Source organism: Macaca nemestrina, chromosome 4 (assembly GCF_043159975.1).
Source record: "Macaca nemestrina isolate mMacNem1 chromosome 4, mMacNem.hap1, whole genome shotgun sequence".
Lineage (NCBI taxonomy): Eukaryota > Metazoa > Chordata > Mammalia > Primates > Cercopithecidae > Macaca > Macaca nemestrina.
This window is the reverse complement of record NC_092128.1, coordinates 97,339,346-97,364,541: the sequence shown is the minus strand read 5'-3', so window position 1 is coordinate 97,364,541 and position 25,196 is coordinate 97,339,346. Positions and strand designations below refer to the sequence as shown.

At 35.5% G+C, this 25,196-nt stretch overlaps 1 protein-coding gene across 4 annotated transcripts in view; it reads left to right on the top strand.

Annotated features, from left to right (window-relative positions):
• Window positions 1-24,947, top strand: part of LOC105475739 (src kinase associated phosphoprotein 2) — a 213,625-nt gene extending 188,678 nt beyond the window's left edge. For 3 of the 4 annotated variants that reach the window (XM_011731226.3, XM_011731225.3, XM_011731228.3), the window contains 4 exons: window positions 1,574-1,651; window positions 7,068-7,180; window positions 21,822-21,923; window positions 22,360-24,947. In XM_011731226.3, the coding sequence (XP_011729528.2) occupies window positions 1,574-1,651; window positions 7,068-7,180; window positions 21,822-21,914 (284 nt within the window). In that variant the 3' untranslated portion in view covers window positions 21,915-21,923; window positions 22,360-24,947. Of the gene's footprint in view, window positions 1-1,573; window positions 1,652-7,067; window positions 7,181-21,821; window positions 21,924-22,297 lie in introns of all 4 variants that reach the window. The other variant, XM_071094946.1, reaches the window with a different exon arrangement.
• Window positions 24,948-25,196: the final 249 nt, after the last annotated feature.

The following is a 25,196-nucleotide window of genomic DNA, read 5'->3' as shown; positions in this document are numbered from 1 at the left end:
CTGCTCAAAAAACCTTCTAAGACTCTTATTGCCCACCAAATAAAAGCCTACAGTCCATAACAAGATGTTCATGGCCCCTCAACAGCTGGTCCAAACTATGAGCGTAACTCCTACCTGGCTCTTCCCCTATGTGTACCAGATTCTTTAGTCAAAATGAATGTGAATGTGCCTTTTTCTTTTAAAGATCATACCTATCCCTCTGGAAATACCCTTCTTACCCTCTCTCCTTATTTAAACTCTCTCCATCCCTTCCGTGGTACTCCCTAGTTGGGTGGTTTCTCTGCTGCATTTCTTCAGTACTTTGTGCCTCACTTGTCAGATTTAGGCCCCTTCAGCCTGTTTTCCTTTAGAGCTTGTCTTCTGTCCCATCTGTGCTGTCAGCTTCCTGTGAGCAGAGGCTTCCTGTTACTTTTACCTCCTTGGTGGATCCCCTCTGTCTTACACTTAGTTAATATCCAATGAAGATTGATTGATTGATCGATTGATTGATTGAATAGTTACAATGGCTACATTTATATATTTTGCATAGTTTTCTTTAAAGTTTTAGGAGTTTTCTTGGAACTGATTCTCTTTGAATCCAGTTTTTCTTTGGTATGCCATTTGTTTTTATGTCCTGCCTTAAGTATTTCTAGGTTTGTATGTAAATCCTTAGGTGAGGAAAAATTATATAATAAATATTTTTCTTGGTGTAAAATAATTAGTTTATTAAGTCTATTTAAAACTCTTCTCGTTTAATTTTATCTTATTTCTTTGCATAATTTGGGGAAGGAATGGTATAGGTGAATGTGGAACAAATGTAAATAAAGCACTGATTATATGTAGGATAAAGAACACTGACTTTATAATCACAAACTTAAGTTTGAATGACACACTTTGGAAGTTACTTCACCTTTTTGAGTCTCTAAAAATATACTTGTCTGTAGAATGAGGATTAAAAATTATTTGTCTATGAGATTTTAACATCCACCATTGTCTATGACACATAATAGGTCCTCAGTATAATTTTGGGGGAATTACCTCGAAGGATGAGGATCCTTATAGTATCTTCCTGTGAAGAGTAAGTGAGAAAACATGAAATTATATGATACTCAATAAATGATTTATAGGTTAACTGCATTTTTAGGTTTACACATTTATAGGTTAACACATTTTCTCCTTGCTATATGATGTTTTAGGGACCATGATTTTATATATGATACTTCTGCCACACAGTATAATGTGGTGTATCAGTATAATGCTGAGTGTTACTTTGGTGGATTTAAGGGCTTTCCTGAAATTAAGATTGTTCCAGATGAGGTTCTAAAAGTATTTAAAACAAAATATGCAGTGCATTAGTACGTATCTTAAATTTTGCCAAGCCAGTTGGAAAGGTTGCTATTTGGCAGTAGCTAGTATTTTATTTATTCAGTGTTAGATTGTTGAAAAAGGAATGTGAATCTTGAATTGTTTTATTCTTTGAAAAATAATGTTTATGTGTTATAAACTTTTAGTTTGGCTTTTAAAATGGAGTGAGTACTGTATTGTTATCCCTGAGAAAACCCTTCAGTGTGCCATTGATAATGTTTATTTACAGAAGAAGAAGAGGACAGTGCTCCAGTGAAAGTGGAAGAACAAAGGAAGATGAGTCAGGATAGTGTTCATCACACCTCAGGTAATGAATTGTGTAGCTTCTTGGCAAACCTTATTTTGCTTTTGTTCACTTTCATTTTATCCATGTTCTTACTGTTCTAAAGATGTTTACACAGCTCCCCAAAGTTGGCTTGTTTGGCCTGGATATCTTATGGCTGGTAAGCTGCTTAGTCCCATTTAGGATGCATGAAAACCACTTGAGAAGGATTTATAAAGTAAGCCAATTTATACAAGGTATTCCTTCCTGAATTACTTTGTAATGACTCAATTAGCTTTCATTTCTGCACAAAGGAGATTTAGTTGCATAAATTAGCTTATCATCATTGAGGAAGTGTCACTGCTAAAGGACAGTTTATAGATACAACATGCAGTTGCTGTCAAACCTATAAGAATGTAATATAGACATCTGTGTATACTTTGTGCTTGAGCAGAACAGACTTCTGCCATTCAGAGACTAACAGGGGACAACAAGTTGCCCAGGGGACTGGCAATGTAGACATCTCTGAAAAGGTCAACTTGACACAGGCTCTGACAATCGACCCACAGCTCTGTCTTCTTTGATAAAAATCAGATAAACTTAAGACCGCTAATTGATCTGCAGCCTGTTTAAATGTTGGCCATGCATATCTTCATTGCATATGATTAACACAGAAAGCAAATGAATTGGGTAAGAAATGCCAGAGTCCAGTGACAGCAGCTTAAAAATTGGAAAAGGACACTGGTGGCCTAAAAGGCTAGGAAGGATGTTTCCCTTATCCATTTCCACTTGGCACATATATCCCCAAGTACTAATTATGAATGAGACTGGAAAAATAATTGCATACACTCTGTGCAAAATCACATGATATGGACAACTTTTCTTGCTTGTTGTTATTTCCAAATAGCAGGAGATAAACCATATCTGTAGTGCAAGCATGAGGTTAGTTTTGATAAACCAGCAATTATTTTACACGGAAAGAAGAGAAAGACTGCCTTCTTATCAGGACTTTACACCTCTTCATAGCCACATGTCAGCTGGGGCAAGGTCTGCCATATCATCTCTGTGTCTTGCAAAAAGCTAGAGTTAGGGTCACCTTCCCCTCTCTGATATGTCCATACATCACTCTTTCAAGCTGTCAAGGCCGGGTGGACAAGAAGTGTGTGTTCAGGAAGTAGCTTTCCAGAGTCCTTCCTACTGTGACATGTGGAAAGGAAACAGAGGCCTGATTCTAGACCTGGACAGGAAAGCAGAAGTAGGTTGCTACAAAAGGTTTTGGTTAGTGTTTTTTCAGAAAGGAAGTGAGAACAAAATCATTACATGTTAGCACTCTAGTCCTATAAAATGCAGCTATAAAACACTGAGGCTTAGTGAAATCTTGAGGACTGTGTTCAATAGTAATTTAAGTATATATGTTTTGGGTTATGTATCATGAAACTTCTGCCAAAAACATGTAGTTTTCTTTTTTAAAAAATTTCAGTGTTGGTATAGAAAGTGGATACATACAGATGGTCCTTCCATAGATACAAATATTTTGACTTAAAGCAATTGTATTTTTCAAAAGCCCTTTTAAAGTAAACATCTCCCAAACTTTTGCCTTTGAGGGTAGGAAAAAAAATCAGTTTTCCTCAAAGGAATGCAGTAAATAGATCTAGCCTTTCATGCAATAGCTATAAAACACTACAATAATTCTTATCTTTAGTGACATGAAATTCTTTTCAAGCAACAGTTTTAATGCTTTTGCATAGAAGTGACCTTTGCTCTTCCCTAGGCTGTCAAAGATGTAACACTAGAAGTTTGTTTGCCACGCAGGGCAGTGAGTTGACAAGGGTATTACTATCTTGCTGAGCATCACATGACATGAACTTCTAACCTTACTCAAGAATGTTATATATTTTTCACATTGACTGATTTTACTAAACCCCCCGCCACAGACTTTTCTAATGTAAAGTATGTAAGCAAAAACAAAATTAATCTTGTGTTTCTTACAAGTTCCTTCATGTTCAAACTTATATATCTTGCAGTATGTGGGTGAGTATATATATAAAATAAAGATTCCATTTGATTTTGTTGAACACTATAGAATATATTTACCTTTCTAAAATAGTTTTTAAACCTTGTCACACCAAAGGAGAGATTCTCCACTGTCTTATTCTCATACGTTTCACCCGTGGCCATCATGTTTTTCATCTTTGCAAAGTATCTCCTCTGTCTACGTGTTTCATAACAATTCTGTTAGCTTTGCCCAATGGTCTCTTCTTGTATGTTTTTAAAAGCAGGAGTAAGAACATTGTTTTAATCTTTCACAGGCTGGCTAATTAATTTTTTTCCTTCTTTTTTTAATCATTCATGCTTCTCAGGACAAGAAACATAATGTGGGAGTTTTTTTGTAATTTTGAAAATACAAATCACGATGTGGATAGAATAGGAAAATTAATCCACGTAGTAAAGACCACCAGACATAAATTTGTGCTTTAAAATACATGTTTATGACATTTGCCTCATCCCATCTTTAAAAATACATATCTCAACTGGATTATTTTTCAGTGTTTAGAGGTGAACAGTGCTACCTTTTGCAAACCTACTGTGCTTTTGAGGCTGTCTGTGCTTAATTTTTTGTGTATGTTTAGCTACACTTTAAATTTTAAAAAGTAAGCTAGAGGAGATTGCTGCTCTCTAAGGAACAGGACCGTTTCTGATTTTTTGTGTCCAGATTTCATATCAAGAATTCAAACATTACTTCCCTGAGGGAGACTAAGGCTAATAAACATATACTGCCAGGGTTTTTTTCCCCCCTACTTATGATTTTTCTGCTTTATAACTAGTATTGCATGCTGAAATAGATAGACTAGTAAATCATACATGTATATAGCTGTGTGACATAAACAAATTATTCTTTAACAGATCTCTCATATGGGACACAAAAATGAGGTTGGTCTTTGGGTAACATCATCATCAAGATTATAGAAAGCACAGTTGAAAATGCATCTTTTTTCCAGCATTGCCAAATCGCTAGCTCTGTTGCCTCTTTACAGCAGTGAGATTTAATGAAATGCTCATGATGCACATCTAGGGAGAGATGCATCTTGCACACGGTGGGGGTCTCTCTTCCCCTCATGTGCTCCTGTAACTCCCATTAGTGTTAATGGGAGTTTCAGCAAGCGTATCGAGGGGAAGAGAGACCCCAAAGTGATAAGGATTATGTGTTAGAAATCACCATATACTTTTCCTTCTTTCTCTCCCCTCCCCTTTGAAAATCTGTTGAATGAAAAACTATTGTAAGTGAATCTGAAAAACAGAAAAGCAGCCTGGACAGCTGGGGAACCCAATGGGACAACATAGCTAAGCCAAAACCTCTACTCTAGTTTTTAGCCCAAGTTTTGTTTCTTCCACTTTTTTGGAGCAAGCCTAAGGCTGAGCAGCATGGGGAGGACAGACTAAAGAAACCAGCCATTTAGATCCTTTTACCTCCTGGCCAGTTACTGTGGGGGAAGGCCTTGCATGTGAAATGATGTCATCCTCTCTTTGCTCTAATTCCCTGACTTTTAAACTGACACTGACGGACTGCAAGGGGCACAACATTTGACCCATTTACCAGTTGATTTAATCTGACTAGAATGTTTCAACTTCTAAATCTCTATTTGTCTAAATAAGTGGTTTTTAAAGGAAATCAGTCACTTTATTATTAAGTGATTTTTTTTTCTTTTAAAAAAATTGACAATATTTGAAATGATCTGGCCAGCTGGAGTGCCCTCTAGTGTCCATTTTTAGAATTTACTTAATACATGCTTTGGGGAAAAAAATGTAATGAAGAGTGGCCACAAGCATTGTTAGTTCTTGGTTGGATTCCCAAGCTTGTATACATCCCTGCTGGTATGTGATGAGTGCTCAAATGCTAGTGTGGAGAAGTCAATAAGGTATCTGTCTCTCCCACTGCCTCCTCCTTTCTCTTCCTCCTCTCCCCACTCCCATTGTCCCTCATTCTCTTTTTTAATTCTTAGAAAACAAGAGACAAAATTTAATAGAGGGATTTTGCCAGGTTGTATATTTTCTAGTCCATCTTTATTTTCTTATAAGCGAAAAGTAACATTCTATTTCCTAAATATTCAGACTCCATATTATGCAGATTCTCCTTTTTTTGGCCTTAAAATATTTCATATATTAAAGAGAATTTTAAAGTTTTCTAGTAAACTTAATACTTTGTATAAATCACAATAATGTATAATAAGATGAACACCCTAATGACATGCTAATGTGACTAGTTGTGTTGGAATCACGAAAAAGCCTGCTGTTTGAGAGCCATGTAACAGTACTGAGATGACAACTCTGGTCCAGCATGTGTCTCCACAGTTATCCCCTCAGAATTCAAAGATGACATTCCAGGAATGGAAGTTGTTAGCACGTATATATTCTGCCTGGCTAGTGAACACATGGACATCTTATTGATATTACTTGCATTCTTTTTGTGTTAACTCATCAAAACTCAATTATCATGAAATTAAAAACAGGAAACAGTTCTTAGTGTAACAAAAGCGTCTAGTGTGTTTAACTGTGTTCTGTATTTCAGGAGATCCGCACTGCATAAGTGACAAAGCATTTATTACCCATTTATTGTGGTATTACAGAGTGGAAAGTGCTAAATAATCAATCAGTTAATGGTCTGTATGGCAGTTTGAGCACATCACATCCATTGTGCTTATGCTGTTAGAAGGATGAGCTGATACTCCAGTGTATGTTGCATGTTTATTCAGAGCCTAATGTCGTAAACTGGGGCTGACAAAAATCTGTTGAAAAATGCAGCTTCAACACTGGCAATTTCAAAGTTGCTAAAAAATGTCAAAGATAACTTTGGCTTTGGGTACGAATGTCCCTGAGGAAAATTGCTGCAATTACTCTTTATACCGTTTCCACATAGTTGTCTTTCATTAACCAGCTCTAGGGTTTAGTTGTTTTTTTTTTTTTTTTTTTTTTGGTTCCTTAGTTTTGGTTTTATATTTGTACATTAGCTCCTTTACTATTATTATTTTCATGAAGTGTCTCAAATTCTGTGAGATGGTTATTTCACAAAGCCTGTCACATCTCATGGATATTGCTCATTGTGAAGTGTGGCAGACACATCTTCAAAACATGTTGCAAGTGGGCTTAGGTTTCTTTTTTAAAATAAGTGGGAAGCAACTTTTAGGTGCTGGTTTGATGACAGCATATAGCAATTACAGATTTTAGATGAAAGGCAGAAAAAGAAAAGCCAAAATTCAAAATCAGATCTTTTTGCAAGTGGTCTTAAGAGGATAGTGAGGTATAGGATTCATGTGGATGTAATAAAATATTCATTTACTCAGGACAGAATTTTTTTAGACTATTTTGGTGATCTAGGGCATCATTTAATTTCTATTGGTTTATTTTGAAATGAGGGATTATTACATGAAGGCCCTAATTCATGCTTTCTCTTTCTTCTTCCTAGGGGATAAGAGCACTGATTATGCTAATTTTTACCAGGGATTGTGGGATTGTACTGGAGCTTTTTCTGATGAGTTGTCATTTAAGCGTGGTGATGTGATTTACATTCTTAGCAAGGTAAGAAGATACCCCAAAATGACATTTGTAAAGAGGGAATACAAAGCTCGATTTTTAATGCATTTGGATTTATAGCGCTAGGGAAAAATGCCAATTGGAATTCTTCTAGGTCCTTGTTAACAATTGGGAGTTCACAATAATTAATTATTTTGTCAAGTGAAATGTAATCAAATTTTAAACACAATCAGATAACAGGATTCAACTTAACAGTGTGTTTACCTATCACTTCAGCCCTTGGCTGACATCCACCTACTGCCTTCTCCAGAAACAATATACTTATGTGAAAGTTAACATTGTAATGTATTAGATTATTTATTATGTTTTTCTTTCCTCTTCCTTTTTATTCTTCTGTGTGCTTATTCTGAGTTTGTCTGCCATTCACTACTGGAAACACTATGTTTATAGAACAAGTTTTTCATCTTTATGTAAATACATTGGGTGTTCCGGCAATTTAAAAGCAATGCTTTTCTATTCAGACAGGCTTAGGTAATTTTTTAAGTTGTTTAGCATACTATATTTGTAAACAAAATGGCAAAGTATAATTCTATAAACCCATCTTTTTATATATATATATGTGTGTGTGTGTGTGTGTGTGTGTATGTGTATGTGTGTATATAAATTCTTGTATCTGCTTCTTAAAATACTGGATTATTCAGAATCTTTTTGTCCTTAGATCTAAAAGTCAAGTTTCTTATCGTGATTATACTTCTGGTAATGTGTATGAGCTCCCTTAATTTTCATATTTTAATTTCCCCTATTGTAATATGGGAATTTAAAAATTTCCCTCTGTCTACTTACAAGACTACTTTAGAAACAAAACAATTGAAATATAACTAGAAAAATGTCAAATCATAAGTCTAGAAGGTTGATGTGGCTTCTTTCTTGATTAGAGAAATATTTTGGACTTTTCAGAGAGATAGTATGACTTGTTAAATGCAGAAGACAATTTGGAAAGAAGGTCACATACTGAATTTTAACACTAGATGGCTGGTGCATAAAATCATAACACAGAGAATCATCGAATGTTAGAGTGATGAGTCTCCATGATGATAATCTAATTCTTGGTTTTATAGATGAAGGAACTTGGGTCAAGAAAATGCCAGAGTCATGACTTGAGCTGTGCCTTGACTCCCAGACCAGTGCTTTTCCCTTTGTTTTCTTTCCTGTGCCCTTTCCTTCCTTCCTTCCTTCCTTCCTTCCTTCCTTCCTTCCTTCCTTCCTTCCTTCCTTCCTTCCTTCCTTCCTCCCTTCCTCCCTCCCTCCCTCCCTCCCTCCCTTCCTCCCTTCCTCCCTTCCATCATAAAGCACCTGCAGTGTGCCAGGACCCATTCTGACAACTGTGATAAAATAAATAAAGCTGACTGTGATAATTGCTAGTTAGGGTGCCCAAAGCTAAGACTGGTCACTTTATTTCTCTCAGTCTTCTGCTCATTAGCATGGAGTTTTGTTACTGTTGTTCCAGAAAGATGTTTTAGGTTCTTGGACGCTATAGATAGTTACGTCACAACTCTTGATTAAGTCTGTTATTGAGCATTAAATTGTCCTGAGTTAAGATGACAGCTTTTTGAGTTAATTACTTAATAAAGCAGTCAAACTGATTAGTTTCAGCTCCTGTCAAGAAACTTTCTTGGAATCATTCCTAAATTTGTATAGCCCACAGTCTTTTTAAAACCAATTTAGCTGCAATTGTGTATAAAACTAAAACGTTGATTAGATTTCACTTGCAAGTTCAGATTATAGGAGTGAGTGGCATATAGCCATTATACTCCTTTTGTAAATATGAAATTTATAGAGCCCATGTAGATCTATTTGTAAAACCTTCTTTTTGAATCAGGTTGTCTTTGTTGCTGAAAGCCTAGGTAGAGCACCAGCTTCCAGAACTGGCTGTGAAACAAGCAACCATAGGCATATCTTATTTCTACTGTTGCCTCAGGAAAAAATTTTTGGTTAACGTGAAATTAAAAGTATAATCATAGGTATGTATCATACTTTTAGGATTCCGAAGGAGGCAGTTCCTATTTTATGTAAACTAATTTTATTTGTGAAGCCTGATTGGAGAACAAAGGTTAAAGATGTTCCAGCCCATGGAAAGCACATACTTCCATCTAACATTTTTAAATGCTATTATTTGGGAGAGAGCTGATCAAAAGTACTTCCTCTGCCAGTGTTTTGCAAGGCTTGAAGTTTCACCATCATGATCATATTTATTAAGGGCCTTCTAGAGATGAGTAATCTACCCAGGGTTCATTTTGGTGTTTGAAAAAAGAGCCAAGAAAGAAGACCGTGTTAGCCAGCACATTATTACCTTTGGCTGAATAAGGTTCAGTGTTCATCGTTACCCAGCTGTGGACCTAGTGGAATCAACCTGGTAAATCTTGGTGAGGGTAAAAAGGAGAGGACATTTAGCTTTCCCTTGATGAGATTTGGACATATTCTGAGCTATTGATGGGTATCTTGGCTGCAAATAGACAGGTTGCTTTGGATTGAGTATATATTTGTGAAGACTTACTTCCCCACCTTCCTTCAGACAGGTTCAGCTAGGAATCTCTTGAGACTTTCTAGTAGTCTTTATTGACTTGGCCTTCCAGTTTTATCAAAACTTTGGCAAACTCAGACTGTAAGTTAATACCATAAATTCATTTAATATGTGAATAACTGCAATTTTGAATGCTTGATATTATTACAAATTAAGTACAATTAGTATAGAAATCACTAGCGTTTTTAGATGTCTCGCAATGTGTTTGAGTTTTTCAGAGTTATATTTAGATTTTGTGATGATGGGATGAAATTTTACCTTTCAGTTTATTTTTTTACACCATCTAGTGGCTCAGAATGAGTGGTGCAGGTAATTGCAGCTATTGTACACAATCAAAATGGTGTCAAAAATTCAACTTTAAATCCAGCTATGGGTTATTACTTTCCTATTTCATGTCAATAAATTATTAGCATTAATCATGAAAAACTTTGTTCATCATTCTGAATTAAATATAGAAATCGTATATATAAAGAAGAATACATTTTAAGGATTCTGAAATAGTATTTGTAGAGATATAGAAAATGTGTACTTTGTAAAGAAATTAATGCCATAACTTGTCTATTAATAATAAATAAGAAAATTTAAAAGATTTTAAAGATATGCAGCTTTCTTTTAGTAATGGACTCATTTATAATTTGAAATACCAAATTATCACTGTTTGATTTATCCTCTAGAAGTGTGTCAATTCTGAAAATATTCTTTAAAAAGGCAACACAAAATAGTTTAAGAAAAGATGCATACTTTCAATATAAATTAACATTTAGACAAAACAGGAAATAAAATCCCATGCAATATAATGAAGAGTGTTTTAATTTTGTTTGTTTGTTTGTTTGTTTGTTTGAGATGGAGTCTCACTCTGTCGCCCAGGCTGGAGTGCAATGGCACGATCTCAACTCGCTGTAACTCTCGCCTCCCAGGTTTAAGCGATTCTCCTGCCTCAGCCCCCCAAGTAGCTGGGATTACAGGCGTGTGTGACCACACCCAGCTAATTTTTGCATTTTTAGTAGAGATGGGGTTTCACTATTTTGGTCAGGCTAGTCTGGAACTCCTGACCTCAGGTGATCTGCCCGCCTTGGCCTCCCAAAGTGCTGGGATTACAGGCATGAGCTTCTGCGCCCGGCAAATGTTTTAATTTTGTAAATGTAATAGCAGAAAAACATTTAACTAGCTTGGGGATTAGGTTGTTTTCACTTAAAAATCACTATAGAAATATAGTTTTATTTGAAAATTCAATATATTGTCTTCTGTTTTGCAAGAAAGCCTCGATGGAATGTTAGCTGCACTCAGTCAACCTGGGGGTGATTTGTTTATTTTAGACCTCTTTTGAAAGTTATACAAATCTTAGCCTTTATTTTTTATTTTTCTTCCGGAGCAAATCAAATGTTGCAATAAAGAAAGAAGAGTAGGCAGAAACTATGCCCTTTCCCCTTCCCTTTTTAACATTTTCCAATTAGCAGCTATCATGTGACCCCTGGCTGAGATAGCCCCTCCTTCAAAGTGTCCAGCATTTTCTTAGGTTTCACCTTTGAACCTCACTAATAATAAATCTAAACACCGCCTGCCTTAAAAGGCAAGCCAGTAACTTTTTGCTTTATACTTCTATTCACATAGGGTTGCTGCTATTTTTTTATGTGTTAAAATTAAAAGCTTCAGTAGTTCAATGGAGATTTGGAAATCTCTTTTTTCTCTTAAAAAATGGAGCAAATTTGTAAAGACTGATGAAAGCAGAATTTGTGATTTTAATGACAGTTGCATTGTTAATGAATTAACAATTGGTTTCAGATTCATTTGATAGGGGGAAATCATATTTGAGATAGAAAACCTGTATCTCCTTAAGAAATTGGGTTGTTTAAAATAATGCTAAGTATTTTTATTAGTTTTCATTTCATTTTTACTACCACTAAATAAAACAGGAACATAGTATTATAGCTAATAGTATTTTCCTAGAAGCATGTTTGTGAAATTTTATCATTTTAATAGCAGGATCCAGATGATATAGCAATAGGTATATTCCGAGGTCCCAAATGCCTTTTTGGTTATGTTATTCTGTCTTGCTGTTCTGGATTTCTATCCTCTGTTAGTTTATCTTTCAATCTGTACTCATCAATAAATTGCTAACCACATTCTTATACTTACTTTTAAAGCAATAAATTATTTTTAGAGATTTAATAACAGGCAAGCTACACTTCAGAAAAGAGGCATACTATGATATTAAAAGAAAAATGAGAGTTAAGAATTCTGGAATATTTTATCTAGTCTAGGGCATATGCAACTAGCTTTGCAGCCTTTGAGAAACTTTTTATTAAGTCAAACACAGGAAATGTAGGTGAAGACTGTGGTCACCAATGTGCAATAAAAGGGTACTTTTTGGTGTATATTGGTTGGAGTTTCAAGCTGTACCTCCCTTTATATCTGTTTGGTTGACTTTTTCCAGTGATTGGTGAATTGTGACTGTCATTGACCATTTGCTTCTCATTGTAAGAATGTAAAGATTAAGTTACTGTGGCTTTTTTTGGCTTCAAACCTATGCTAATAAATGAAAGTCTTGTTGCGCTCTACTGGCAGAGGGAAATAAGTTACTTTTTAGCTGTCTTAGTTTTTAATTTGTAACCATATGACCCAGTATGCCACAAATAGCATGGCCAACTGCTGCAGAGTAACTAGGACATCTGAATATGGGACATGCATTGTTGACAGTAAGCTAGCTCCAAAATGTTATATTTTATAGCCTTTTGATAAGAAGTAGTGTTTGTATTCGTGCTTGCATTTGTTTGGTCTGATGACATTTAGTTTCTATGCTGTCAGTATGGATGTATGGTCTAGGGCACAGTGGAAACATTAACCAGGCCAACCTCCTATTTAGTACCCATCTCCTCCTAGTAGTGAAAAGCAGTTTATGGACACAACACCATGTCAGAAAATGTTCTAGTTCTACTCATAGGACTCCTCTTGTTATCTATTTGTGAACGACATGCTTAAGTACTTCCCTACTTTCTCTTACATAAATTGGAGGAAACATTCCAGAAAAATGTTGGCAGATGAAAGCAAAAGGTACTTATAGGAGGCAGGCTGGCAGCTTCAGCCCTTGCAATGGCCTGAGAGGTACAGGAAAAGCCAGAAGGCAGTGTCAGAGAGGCAAGGTGAGCAGAGGTGGCAGTGGAGAGAGCTGCTTTGGAAAGGAGCCCACCTGCAAGGCCTATGTGATTTACTTCAGCATGAATAACCAAGAGTTTGGCAGCAGCAAAACAAAACCTTAAAGAAAAGCACTATGTTGATATATATTTTTTTTAATTCTCAGTTGAACAATTCATGATTTCAGCCTTGAAAATCAGGAACTCCCTCAGTGTGTATAGCATACTTTCACTCGTTTGAGATGTCTTCTTCCTCATCCCTTTAGAACATGGAGCTAGATATTCCAGGGAAATCATTCAGCACAGAGACTGGACTACTGATTAAGAAAAGTTTGAGTCGATGTTTAGTAAATTATAGATAAGTGACAGATGTTCATCATTGAGTATTCAGCTATCAAGGAACAACCAGCATACCACGTGTTTTGGCTCACTCCTGTAATCCCAGCACTTTGGGAGGCCGAGGCAGGAGGATCACTTGAAGTCCGGAGCTCAAGACCAACCTGGCCAACATGGTGAAACCCTGTCTCTATTAAAAATAGAAAAATTAGCTGGGCATGATGGTGTGCACCTGTAGTCCCAGCTACTTGGGAAGCTGAGGCAGGAGAATCACTTAAACCCGGGAAGTAGAGGTTGCAGTGAGCTGAGATCGCACCACTGCACTCCAGCCTGGGTGACAGAGCATGCCTCCATCTCAAAAAAAAAAAAAAAAAAAAAAAAGAACAACCAGTTAAAATTGTAATAAATAAAATGTTATATTCCTCAAATACTTGTTCTTTTTGGAAGATAAGATTATTTTTGGAAGAACAGGGTGGAGACTTGCTCATAAAAATCAGATTGCCTTATATTGCATCCCAAAGTACTCTGTTTTTTTGTTATTGCCATAATACTTTGCTATACCAATTAGTGGGCAGGGATGGGAAGAGGGAAGGAAAAAGTGTTTATTGAGCATTTACAATGTCCTGTTCTAGGTACTTAATATGCTTTCACACATATAATTAATATAATAACCCTGTGAAATAGATGATGTTATAATTTTACAGATGAGGAAACTGATGCCCAGTAAGGTTATTATGGAAATTATCTGAGGATACGCAGCTATTAAGTGCCTTCTCCAGGTATCAATACAGTTCTGACCCTAAAGCCTTTTCTCTTTCTACTTTGCTACACTTAAGTGGGACTTGATTAGGACTTTAACTTCTTTTCTATATCAGAGGTTAATTGTAATTATCACATCCCAGTTCTAAACAGCGAACCATGTTATTGACAGTATCTTTTACATAATTAAATCTTGTATAGATGGTCAAAATTATTTCATTTTCTAATCAAATATTTGGTGAACACTCATGCAAAGTACTATTTGAACAGGATCCAGAAAAGCCACAAACTGTTATTCAAGGAGACTACAATTAAGTCGAAGAGAAGACCAATGCATAAAATAGATAATAGCAATAAAACACAATGTAGGGTATCAGTGTTGTAGTCCTGGAGAATCCCAGAAAAAAGGGAAGTCAGTAAGTACTGGAGTAAGTAAGTAAGGAAAGATTCATGGGAAATGGAACTTGAACTGGAACTTTATGTATGAATGGAGTTTATTCATTTAACAAATATGAATGCATATTTTCTGTGTCTATTACATATAAAACCCAGAAGAACAGCTATGCTATGGAAAGGGTGGATGGCTGTATTGATGAAAGGGGAGTATAGAGCCAATAGACATCATCATTGATTCAGGATCACTTCTTTTTTTTTTTTTTTTTTTTGAGACAGAGTCTTGCTCTGTCACCTAGGCTGGAGTGCAGTGGTGCAATCTTGGCTCACTCCAACCTCTGCCTCCTAGGTTCAAGTGATTCTTCTGCCTCAGCCTCCCAAGTAGCTGGGATTACAGGCTCCTGCCACCATGCCCGGCTAATTTTTTGTGTTTTTAGTAGAGATGGGGTTTCACCATGTTGGCCAGGCTGGTCTCGAACTCCTGACTTTAGGCGATCCTCCTGCCTTGGCCTCCCAAAGTGTGGGGATTACAGACATGAGCCAGCATGCCTGGCCAGAATCACTTCTCTTTCCTTACCTTGGAGAATGGTAGGCAGCCAGAGAAACCCTGTGAGAAACCAAATCAACCTGATGTTTCCAAGCTAGTTTTTCTATAGCAACTTACACCACTTTTCCCTTATCTTCTCCTGTACCTTTTGTGTTAACCACACTCAACTACTTACTCTTCCCTGAACACAGCACATTCTTTTATCTCTGCAGGTCTTCATGCCTTCCATGTATTGCTCCTTTCATTATTCCTTCTGGAGTCTCAGCCCAGCTGTCACTTTCTATGTAAAGCCTCTCAGATCCTGCTATAGGATTAGTTGCTTCTCTTTTTACACATTTTTTCCCTCTCTTACCTAACATTCAATATGATGATTACCTGTTTCTCTGGCTTTCTGTCTAAACTTTGAACTTCTTGAGGTAGACACTGTGTCTTAAGTATTTTTGTATCCCAATATGTTAACAGTATGGCAGGTGGATGTTTACTATGCGTTTACCAAAATACAGTTAACAACAGGAAATAATCTTGACTTCTTAAAAGAACTTAGAATGATAGGATCATAGAGTGAGGGGGACCTTAGTGCTAACCCTTCACTTTATAGATAAATAAATCGAGGCTCAACATAATAGGGGAAAAAGAAATAAAAGCCCAAAGGAAAAATGGACCACTCCTATAGAAACCTCAAAAGACAATGGTGTTTCTGCGGTTGTACTTCCACCTTGGCCCTGAACTTCTTGGCAGCCAAACCAAAAAAGGGAGAGATGGGAGCTAATAATTTCTTTTAATCGTAAAGGAAGGATCTTGGCTTTTCCCAGCACTGGCTGCTTAAATGTTCTCACATGAATCTGCCCTGAATATCTGACCTCAACAACTTTGTATAAATAAGTGCATAAGTAGCAGGTATTGGCCCCAACAAAAACTTTTCATAGTAAATATAATAAAAGATTTTATAAAGGTAATTCTGTGAAGGTCCAAATATATAATAATTAGGCTTATTGATTTATATTAAGTACATAACTACACTGTTGTAGAGTCTCAATGAAGAATATAAACAAAAAAGTCATCCCTGAAGAAACTTTGGGATCGCCCAAGGTCACAAAGCTAGATAGCAACAGAGCTAGGATGAGACTCTGTATCTTCTGAGAAGATAAGAAGGAGGAGCTAAAAAAAAACCAGGAGATTTTTCCATTCTACCCGTCATACTATTTTTTGCCTTTGCAGAATTCTGTCTTAACTTCTTTCAGTGCTTACAAGTAAATTAAACTGAATTCATTTTTTCCAAGAACTGGAATTAGTTGGTCCCTGTTCCAATGTGGACAAATACCTTCTTTCTGCACATGGGATTTAAGCTTTTTAGACAAGGCACATCCCATGTAGTGCATTTGAAAACATGGTGGCAACAGCCTGCCACAGGTGGGAACAGCATGCTCCTTCAGATCGCCCACTCAGCTACACGTAAATGCTTCAGAACAAATGCTTGTTTAGTCACTACTACAATTCTTTAACTATGTCTAATATACACAAAAGAAAATATATTACTATTGGAAATTACATTTTTAAAGAAAATATTTAGGATAGTCAACTAGTGCATCATCCAAAATGAAGACTTAGTCTATTTCATCATCCAGTACGTATTTATGGAACATCTTTTATATGGCCTGCAGTGGGAGGCATACAGTTAAGTGCACATCCTTCCCCTGATCTTAATGAGTTTGTACTTTATTTTAGTTGAAGGAATAAAACTAATGTACGTAAAATCTACTGAGGAATAAATGCTTGGCTTGAAATGAGAGATATAAATATGGATTAGCTAATTCAGAGAAAATTTCATGACAACTGAGTTAGTCAGGTCTTAGTCATTGGACAGGATTTGGCTGAGGGAGAGGAGATGTCTCTGGGAAGCGAGCACTACATACAGAGGTAGAATGAGTGTAGTGCAGAAGGTTGTACTGTGCCGGCTAGAACAGTGACAGGAAAAGGTTGCTAGCAGGGTGGAAACAAGCTAAAGTCTATAGTTAATGCAGTGGAGAGTTAGTGTAAGTTCTTGAGCAGCAGGGTAAACTGATGAAAAGAGTTCCTGGAAAGAACAGAGAGGTAGCAGTGATAATGCAGTAATCCAGGGCAAGGTGATGAAGGCCTGAATTAGTGGTGCCAGTGAGAATAAAGTGGAATGGATGAACCTGAGAACAGTTAATAGAGTCATGTATCGGTGGGTAAAATACTGTACACTGTATACCAAAGTCACTCTCTACTGAGCATGACATGGTCTTCTTTGCTTAACATTATCTGCGAATCATCAGTCTGAATGTCAGTTTTTACTCTATGGTATTGTAACTGTCGACTTTGTAGAAAATGGAATTAAATATATCATGACTCAGGGATATAAACTAAAATTTGTTATGAGAATTAAATTCTTACTGTCAGCTTCCTTGTCTTTGTCTCTCTTGCTTTAAAAATGGAGTAGACAATGCAAGGAGGAAAAACAGTACACCACTAGGGAACTTAGTGTCTTCAGTCAGGTTCCTGAATGGTGGTGCTCAAACATCATGGAGGTCCTTAAAGATTGTGTCAGTTTCCTCATTTAACAAGTTAGGAATCTAAGATTCAGGTAGTTAATGTGTAGATAGTAATAGTAAAACACCGAGGTTGTGCAGTTCCTGTTGTGCATTTTAAAGATAACCTTTTGAAACGATGGATGTATGAGAAATGAGAAGATTCTTACAAAGTTTCTAATAAGAGTTAATAAAAAAGAGACTAAAGAGGTAGCCTTGATGAAAGTATTTATACACTTTAAATAGGTATCTAGTCTTCATAGTACTACAGTGTTTATGAATAAAGATATCACAATGAAGAATACTTAGAAAACAACAGTCAAGTCCATTGGTTCTTAAACTTGCTGTATTTTATATTTTGTGAATAAAATTACTTTCATTTTCACAAAAGGCTGGTGTGTTTTGAAGCACAGATACATGTTTGGAAAAAGGACACAAAATTTTTTTAACATTGCAAACACCTGTTGCTTTCAAATACATCGGTAACTAATTTCTGAAAGGGTTAGCACATTATTAAATTTTATTAATGTTTTAGGTTGCTGTTAAGTCAGCATTCTTTTACCATATCATTGGCAGAAAGTGGATTAACATACTCGATAAATGACAGTCATGGTGGAAAAAGATTTCAGTAAATATTGGGCCTTATTTAAGTGTAAAATAATATTCCAGCAGAGAAAGAAGATTTAGTTAATGAGTAAATACTACTATTATGTTGGATAAAGTCTCTGTTTCACTTTGTCATAACTAGTCCTTTTTCCTGCCTTCTTACCCAGTCACTCTTACTGCTCAATAAATATTAATTGGGGCCTAAAATTTCAACTACAAAATAAAACAAACAAAATGATTATAGTGGTATGAAAATTGAAAACATGGGAGTTAGATCACAAGCATTCACTACCGCCTTACGATTATTTTCTCAGATTACTGGGCAAGTTTGGCTTTTGTTTGCTTCTTTGATTGCCACACTACATTTTGCCTTGAAGCCATCCATTTTGCAGATACTGAATTTCTTTTGAGTACTATTTTTATACAATAAGCATCACTACACCTCTGGATCTTGATAGCATTACTGCGGGAGGAGAAAGCAGCTTTGTGTTAGTAATTACCTAACATTGTCAGAAGCTGACTGCAGGCCTCTTTCTAGTGATAACAGAATAACCGCATAATGTAGCTTTATAGCACATGATTAATAGAAAATAATTACACGTCCTACAAAGGGATGCAATATTTCTTATAAATTGACTAGAATGGTTTCCTGTAGATTAAAGGACTCTTCATTATTTTATCAGTCCTCCTGAAGTACAGTCACTTGCCTATGTTAGCATTTCAGTTGATGTTAAGAGCTGAATAGGTGAAGGATACCAGATGGCAGACCTCCTTGTACCTGAGACCTTGTGTTCCATAAAGATTACGTGATGCTTCCTAACCTTTCAAAGATTTAGACAACAGCCTGGCATGGTTTGTCTTTTTATTTTTTGTTTGCTAAGAAGATAAAGTTTGAGAGTTTTCCTTTTTGTTTTTTAAATGATGCACCTGTGACTTTATAGAACAATACTATAATTAGTTTGTGGACTGGAAAACAACATTGTATCAGTTGCATTATTTTCCACTGTAAGTAATATATTATTCATAATCACATTTGTTTGGGGGCGGAAAAGAGAAAAGGCAAAGACGGGCAGATTTTCTTTTTCAGAAGGAAACCTTGTATGATATTGAATGTTCAGGCCAAAGTTTAGAATACTGTACTCCAAGAAGCATTTTCATTCCAATTTATAGGCAGCAAATGGTTTAATTGGGATTCATGTTGCTCAGGAGGCTCATACAGAGAATGATAATGATAAAAGTAAAAAGCTCCTGTATTTGCAGTCTTGTCAACATACTCTAATGGCTGCAGTGTAAATCCATAAATTTGCCTCCTGTATTTTTACCTCACTATATTTGATCATAATGCATTAATCCAAACAGGAATATAATTTGCAATTCTTTACAAATATAAGGTAATAAATATTCTGGTTTTTAGTTTTACCTTTTCTGATTTAAATCTGATATTTTAGAGTATTTTTATGAAGTGTATATTTCCTGTGTTTTTCAATTATTTTAAATTAAGTGAAGCATTTAAGATTATTTTAGTCTAAACCTTTTTTTCTCCCTAGAGTGTTACTTTTAAGGGATTTGTTCATAGTTGATTAAGCTCCTCCCTGCTGTTTACCACTATGCTTTGTAGTTAATAAATCTTACTATTCTACCGTAGCACAGAATTCTCTCGACTGTGAAGTCTGCCCTTGTTGATGTGATTTCTTGGGAACTAATTTCTTAAATTTGGGTGTGAGCAGCTTTTTGAAAATGATAACATGCCTTTAATTGATAGCACAGACTATGACCAAAGTAGAATATTATAAAGTAATAACTTTCTGGCTTGTAATTTGAATTGAAGCATTGACCCCCAGATTGAGGGCCATTCTCTGGAAGCAAGTTTAAGCCAATAACATGTCCTCTCATTGAATGTTTTCTGTGTCTGTCGTTGGGGAGCAGAGGGCTAGTTCATTTTCTCATTCCAAATAATCAGTTTAAAAATCTTACGTTAGCATTGAGTGAGAGCTTTAACACTCAGACCTACCCTGTCAATTATCCAGTTTGAAATCTTACAGTAGTCTGTGAAACTGTTAAGTACCGTGTGTTTTTTAAGCATTAGGCTGTAATTGTATTCGTTGCCTTAAAATTAGAAAAGGGCAGTTTTATTAGGTACCTATTAAGATATAATGGTTGCTAATCATGACTTTCAGTAAGTTAGTATTTTCTTCTGATAAATATGTCCTGCATAGATTATAGCCATCATTGGGTTCTGGGCGTCAGAGTATCCTCGTTGCTTAGTTGTCCACTAAGTTCACACTATCAGTGAACTTTAAAAGTTTAAAACTTAAAATCTTGAGTTTACTGCCTCACAAGCCAGAGCTGTGCCCTCAGTAGAATAACAATTGCAGGAGTGGTCTTTTCTCCCCTCTCCCCCTCTACTGTGTTCTTCCAATAAACCTAATCCCGATACTGCCCACTGTTTGAAAAAGTGCCTATGGATTTTATCCTATAATCTCTCTATTGATAGACTACATATCAATACATACACGCTAATGTAATGCTACATTTCTATTAAAGAATTGCATAATTTTCCTTTCTGATGGTCAATAGCATACTAATCAATACAAATGTTAAGTCTGTACTAGTATTAACATTCCCTCCCCACATATAACTCAATATACATATGCACATTTATCTATGACTCAGATGCTGGAAAATCATAACCTGTTAAATTACTTTTGGGATTGATGTTAAAAATTTGTCTTATATGAAAAATTAAATTTGAGCACTACAGTGCTTGTGAAGAGTATTGCTTTTGGAAGATATTATTCTTGAAACTTGTAATTCATTTTACTTTGTTTGTATCTCACTGCACATAAATAAATTTGAGATAAAAATACATTAGTCAATCTGGCAGACATATGAGACTGGTTATGGAGTATTCACAATGCCTAAAGCAGTGGTGTATCTGTCAAAGGAGGAAAAAGTGGGAGAAAAGGAGGCATAGGTTTTTTTATCTCAGGTTGCAAAGTAAATGCAGAGGTGACTCATCAACCACTCTGTTTTAGAGCTAGATTAATATTTTGCCTTTATAACTTGCGATACTTTTATTTCCTATTGATCTTCCACTATAAGGGTGACTCTAACACCACCTTTAAATTCCTTCTACCTATCCTTTATCTAAGGTAGTTTATGGCCAATCATAAAGGAATAATAAATGCCTTAGGGAAACTATTTTAAAGGAACCTGTTTGTGAATTATTTTTTAAGCATTTTTTTGGTATTATTAGTGTTTCCTTATTCTCTAATTTATCTGTTAAAGTGTGTATATTAGATTTTCTTGAGAAGGGGCAGACCTCTGTCAACATTCTAAATCATTTTAAGTCATATAAGTTTAAGAAATAGTTTATTGTAAAAAAAACTTTATCCTTGCTAGATGATAAGCTTCTTGAAGGCAAATATAATAGCTTAAGGATCCTGGCTTTAACCTTCTATAGCCTCTAAAGGTGTCCCCAGGCTTTGTGGAGAGAGGGTGTCCCCGAGAGAAGGCTTCCTGAGGTAGTTTCATTTTCTAGGTTTTCATCATGAGTGATTGTTTCTGTGCCCAGTAATAAACAGGCTTTGTGTTATACCTTAATTTAAATCGTTGCCTAACAGCATTTTAAAGTGTCCAGAAACAAAAAGATGAAAATGTTTACATTTGCAGCTCAAGTTCTTTTAACTTTATAAATAGAAATAACATTTCTAAGAAGTTGCATACAAACGACATTGTACTTACACCAGTCTAAAGGTTAATATTGCATATTGTTTTCAATTAGGAATACAATAGATATGGCTGGTGGGTAGGAGAAATGAAGGGAGCCATTGGCTTGGTGCCTAAAGCCTACATAATGGAGATGTATGATATTTGAGAGTCCTGGGTAAGTACATTTTAATCCAATATTCTGTAATAGCTCATATGTTCTCTTGGTCTCTTCGTTATGAGTCTTTTTCTTTTTAAAAGTCTTTAGAGTTTTCTGATAACACAAAGATTGTGCCCCCAAATCTTTTTTGTTTTATTTGATCTGATTTAATTTTTAAAATAAGAATTTTTTAAATAAAAACTTCTTGGAATTTACTTTGGAAATGAATAGATTATTTAGAGAAAGTTCCTTTGATAGTAACCAGCTGTTTTCCCAAACTTCCTCCTTTTCAGTAAAATACCACTTTTTATGGCCTTTCTGAAGAGTTGAATTGACAAAATGTTCAGTAAAAATACATTTTTCCTTGGCTAAAAGTGTAATTTTTTTTTAAGCAGGAAAAATCAAGTTTCAACTGAATCAAAAATTAAAATGCAGCTTTCCCTTTCTTCTGCAGAAAAGGAAAATTCTTCTGCTTGTCTGCAAATGCTTTGGATTTAGAAGTATCATGAAAGCACGGGTGACAGCTCCTAACCTCTCCTTGTTTTGTTAAACATTACTTGTCTTTAACTGTTATTTTATGCAGTCGCTCATTAAAATATTCCTCTGATGTGAAATTAAATGAAGGGTATGAATGTAAATTAGATGCAACCAGTAAAGTTATACCTGTTGCTATTTTGCAAAGAAATAATTATAGTTTTTATTTACCCATTTGATTTGTGTGAAGAATTCATCACTATTTTATACATACCGTGTAGTCTACTATAGTATAGTAGGCTACTATTGCTACTTCTGGTGTGAGTTGTAATGTTTCTTAATCATTGGAAATCAATTATTTTTAGAGTGTAGTATATAATTTCATAGCATTTTAAATTTAATGTATCATGCAAGTTTTTTTGGTTGATGCTAAATAATGTGGTTGCTAAACAAAGAATGCTAAAGAATGTTCAAGCTTTGTAGGTAACTTTATTGTTATTATTTATTTTCACACATTTACTTCCTATTAAATACAGCCACAAGAAAGAAAAAATGATGGAGTTGCAAATGGCAGTGTGCTGTCACCTGCAACACAAGTACATACCAGAAGTATGACTCATGCAAAGCATTTTATCATACAAATATCCTGGTGCGATGATGGGCCTGGCAACATTTTCTACTGTACTTTTGTTTAAATTTAATGAAACAAAAAATTCATAAGAAATTCCATCCTACCAGTAACAAAATGGTATAAAGAATCTCCCAGCCTGGCCAACATGGTGAAACCCCGTCTCTACCAAAAAGTAGCCAGGTAGTATGCGCCTGTAGTTCCAGCTACTTGGGAGGCCGAGGCACGAGAATTGCTTGAACAAAGGAGGCAGAGGTTGCAGTGAGCCAAGATCGCGCCATTGTACTCCAGCCTGGGCGACAGAGTGAGACTCCATCTCAAAAAAAAAAAAAAAAAAAAACAACAACAACCAGAATCTCAATGTATTCTCAAAGTAAAAAGGCATAACCAAGCATCTCTTATCTTGCCTTATTGCTATCCTATGTACGTCCCATTGCAGAACAGCAGATTTGAGATTTTTCTATATACTTCAGAGCACTGAAAAGAAAAGAAGTTTGGAGAGGAGAGTGTAGAAATCCCAATGGTAGCATGTACCAACAGGTGAGCAGAAAGGTAGTTTTAGCCTGACATTTGAGTTATACTCTGTGCTGCCTGAGCAAGATTTATGGAATCATATAATTACCTTTTCATGTATATTTGAAATCAGAGGTGTTTAAAATGTCTGTGAGATACCAATATAGCCTTAACATATGTCAAAATGCATTGCTGATTAATTATTTGGAATACACATAAACTGCTAATATTGAATCATTACTTATCAAGTATTAACTTTTTGGAACTTTTCAATATCTTTGCTTTATAAAGATTCTAACCATGCATCTGAGCTGGTAATATTTTAAAATCTCCATTATTTGTGTAAAACCGTTTATAAGCAGTGTTTGAGAGGGTCTGTTTTACCATTATCCCCTCAATATCATGATCATCCAATCTCAAATGTAAAAAAAAAAAAAAAAAGGAATTTGATTTTAGGGATTGTGAGTAAACAAGTTTATATATATAGACATTGTGAAGTTGAAGTTTTCAGAAATTACATTTGTGCAGTTGTTACCTTTTCCTCACATAGTGTCATGGAAATAGACTGAAATCATCTTGGCAAAAGTTGGACAACCAAAGACGAATTTAGTGGACTGGTTTTCAAAACTTGAGCAGCTGAAAAGCAAAAGCCGTTGTTTTCAATGACAATGTAGCCTTTGTAGATTTGGGTTTGTGCTTTGGGCTGAAAAGTTTTTAGTCCTAGGCCAGTAGATGGCAGCAGCTTTTCATTGCAGACAAAACCACTTGAAACCCCTCCCCCATGGCACAAACTCGCCCATGATGGAAAGAGTTTAGATCTCTGCCTCCTTTTACAGTTAATCCAGGAGAGGGAGTCCTTTGCCAAGTGATGACCAACAGTTCCAAGCCAGATAGTCTCATGAACAGTGACAATACAGAAATAAGGTGTTATTTCTGTTCAGAACTCCTCCGGCCTTTGTTCTTTTAAAACTTGAATATAGGTGGGAGACATAAGAAAGGAAACAAAAGACTTAAAACTGGATTGACAAGACAAATAATCATTACTTTCAATTCATGACTGCTTTATATTCATTTGATGAAATCATTTGTATACAAACCAGGGAGAAACTTTTCTTTATACCCTTGACGATATATCACTTACTCTTCAAGATCATAATAATATCATTAATACGAATTTAAACAACATGGCTTGTTAGAAAATACTCTAATTGCTATGGTCTCATTATGTTTGCTTAGCTTTTATTTGTTTTTCTGTGAACAGTTAGAGAGCTAATTTTTTTCAAAGGTGATTGTAAGTCATATTTTATATAGCATTTTGCTTGATTATTTGCTCTGTACTGAATTTGTACTCTATTGCCATTAGATCTTACAATAATGTTCCACTCTGCAAATTTTTAAGGTTCAAATAAAGTTTAATTGTTTGCAAACTGTTATGATGCTAATAATTCAACAGCCTGCTGTGTTACTAATGAAATTACTTTGTTATGATTAATTTGGAAAATAGTGTGTTGATTGTAGTAATTAAGCACAACAAGGTGAAGTAAATGATTCTAATGCCATCTGGCCTCCAAACTGAATGAAGAAATGAAATAGGGCTGTCATCTGAATTTATTCAAAGAAGTAAGGATAATACAAATGACTTTCATTGCTTTAGGATTTACACTTAACACAGCTCA